General features: G+C 32.1%; 1 protein-coding gene and 1 long non-coding RNA gene across 2 annotated transcripts in view; both read left to right on the plus strand.

Annotated features, from left to right (window-relative positions):
* The window catches only part of LOC109587238 (uncharacterized), a 1474-nt gene extending 1369 nt beyond the window's left edge, over window positions 1-105 (plus strand). The window contains exon 4 of the mRNA XM_020003475.1: window positions 46-105. Coding sequence (XP_019859034.1) covers window positions 46-105 — 60 coding nt within the window. The remainder of the gene's footprint in view (window positions 1-45) is intronic.
* Window positions 106-416: 311 nt separating this feature from the next.
* Window positions 417-1738, plus strand: LOC109587241 (uncharacterized). Its single transcript, XR_002187488.1, has 5 exons — window positions 417-452; window positions 498-539; window positions 628-696; window positions 749-796; window positions 1720-1738. It is a non-coding gene; the product is annotated as an uncharacterized LOC109587241 (long non-coding RNA).
* The last annotated feature ends 3 nt before the right edge of the window (window positions 1739-1741 follow it).

Genomic DNA, 1741 nt, shown 5'->3' on the forward strand with positions numbered 1-1741 from the left:
AAAATGAGTGTTCACTGACTGATATTGAACTCCTTCATAGTGTAGTTGAAGAAATGGAGATCACTGAAGCAGAAGAACACATTGAGGCGTATAAAACAAAGTTAAAGGAATTCTGCAAGTCACTCTCTATCAATCTTTGTTTGAAGGAAAGATTTGCTTCCATTCCTCATCTTCAATGTGAAACAGTCACACTTGTATTTGATTGGGAGCCTGATGAGCATATGTTGGAAGATATCAAGGATGTCCTTGCAAAAGTGTCTGGTAAATTGCTAAAGATTGACTATATAAAACGAAGCACTTCAATATCTGTCACTTGCTCCTTTCCTTTCTCTGATGTTGGGTTTACTGTATTGAGGATGATAGAGAATATTCATATACTAATGGGACAAGGATTAAAGAAACTGACTATTGGTAACTTAACATTATGGAGGAGACAAGATGTTAAACAAAAGGTACATAAAAGTTGAATATTGTTTTACGAATATTGTATTTTGTAGGAACTAAAAGAAAAGGATCAAGACTCACTACATTATACTGATGTCAGCTTCTCAAATCATTCTTATTGTAGTTTTAATTGCTATGCTACAATGTGTATGATGTAATGTGTAAATTTAATTGTATTCACAGGTTATTTCTTACATTATACTGAAAGAAGCTGAATATAAACTAAGAGATGCTATAAGTAGCAAAGAGAAGGTTTGTCATACTATACCGGACTGTGCAATGCAATTTTTTACCTAATGTATAGGATACAATTGAATTGAAACAAGAATTATCAATTGCTCAAATATCTGAGGTTAGGGCCTTAATTTTTAACAACCTGGGGGCGTAGCCCCCAGGTCGTTCCTATAATTGATTTCACCCACGTGCGATGTTTGTATATATATATATATAATATATATTTGTATGTCCACGCTTACATTTCTTCTATACATGTTGTATTGGAGAAATAACAAAATTCATAAGCCTTAGCAACCACCTGCACATGCTCTTTTACGTAAGTGGGTGTGGTCACGGCAAACAAAATGGTGGCTTACACACAGGACCAAGGGGTCTGCAACTCCTTTTTAAGGTATACGAGATTAAGAGATTAACCAGATTTTTGAGATTATCAGAGATTATTTGGAAGATTACCAGAGATTTTTTTTGAGATTTCCAATAATTTTTTTTTGGATTATCAGAGATTTTTAGAGATTATTAATTAATTAATTACTTTATAACTTTTAATATTCATTAATTAAAGTTAGTTAACCTTTATAACATTTAATAATTATTATTTAAGGTTAATTAATTTTAATAAACTCTGGATACTAGCAGATATGGTGAGATTATTTTGAGGTTTTTAAAGATTATCAAGGATTTTTTGGGATTTCCAGAGATTACTGTAGATTTTAAAAAGATTAACAGATTATTATAGATTATTTTCAAGGGTGTACGGGATTATTTGGAGTTGCGGACCCCTCACATAGGACAAAGTTATAAGCTTTCTAAGAGCAAGAAAACATAGAGATACAGTCTCAAGGCCTTTCTTGAAGGATTAGAAGGTAGGGAAATCCTCTCTAAGTTTTAATAAGAACCCAGCTGTACTTGCAAGGTGGTGAAATCAATTATAGGAATGTTTTTACACTGTTACGCTTGTTTTGCATAATTAAGCATGACTCTTGGTAGAGTGTGTTAATTATCAGTTACCATATTTCACAAAAATATAATTTGTTATAGGAAAAATCATTGTCTGCTTATG

The sequence above is a fragment of the Amphimedon queenslandica genome, unplaced genomic scaffold (assembly GCF_000090795.2).
Source record: "Amphimedon queenslandica unplaced genomic scaffold, v1.1 AMPQUscaffold_12643, whole genome shotgun sequence".
Lineage (NCBI taxonomy): Eukaryota > Metazoa > Porifera > Demospongiae > Haplosclerida > Niphatidae > Amphimedon > Amphimedon queenslandica.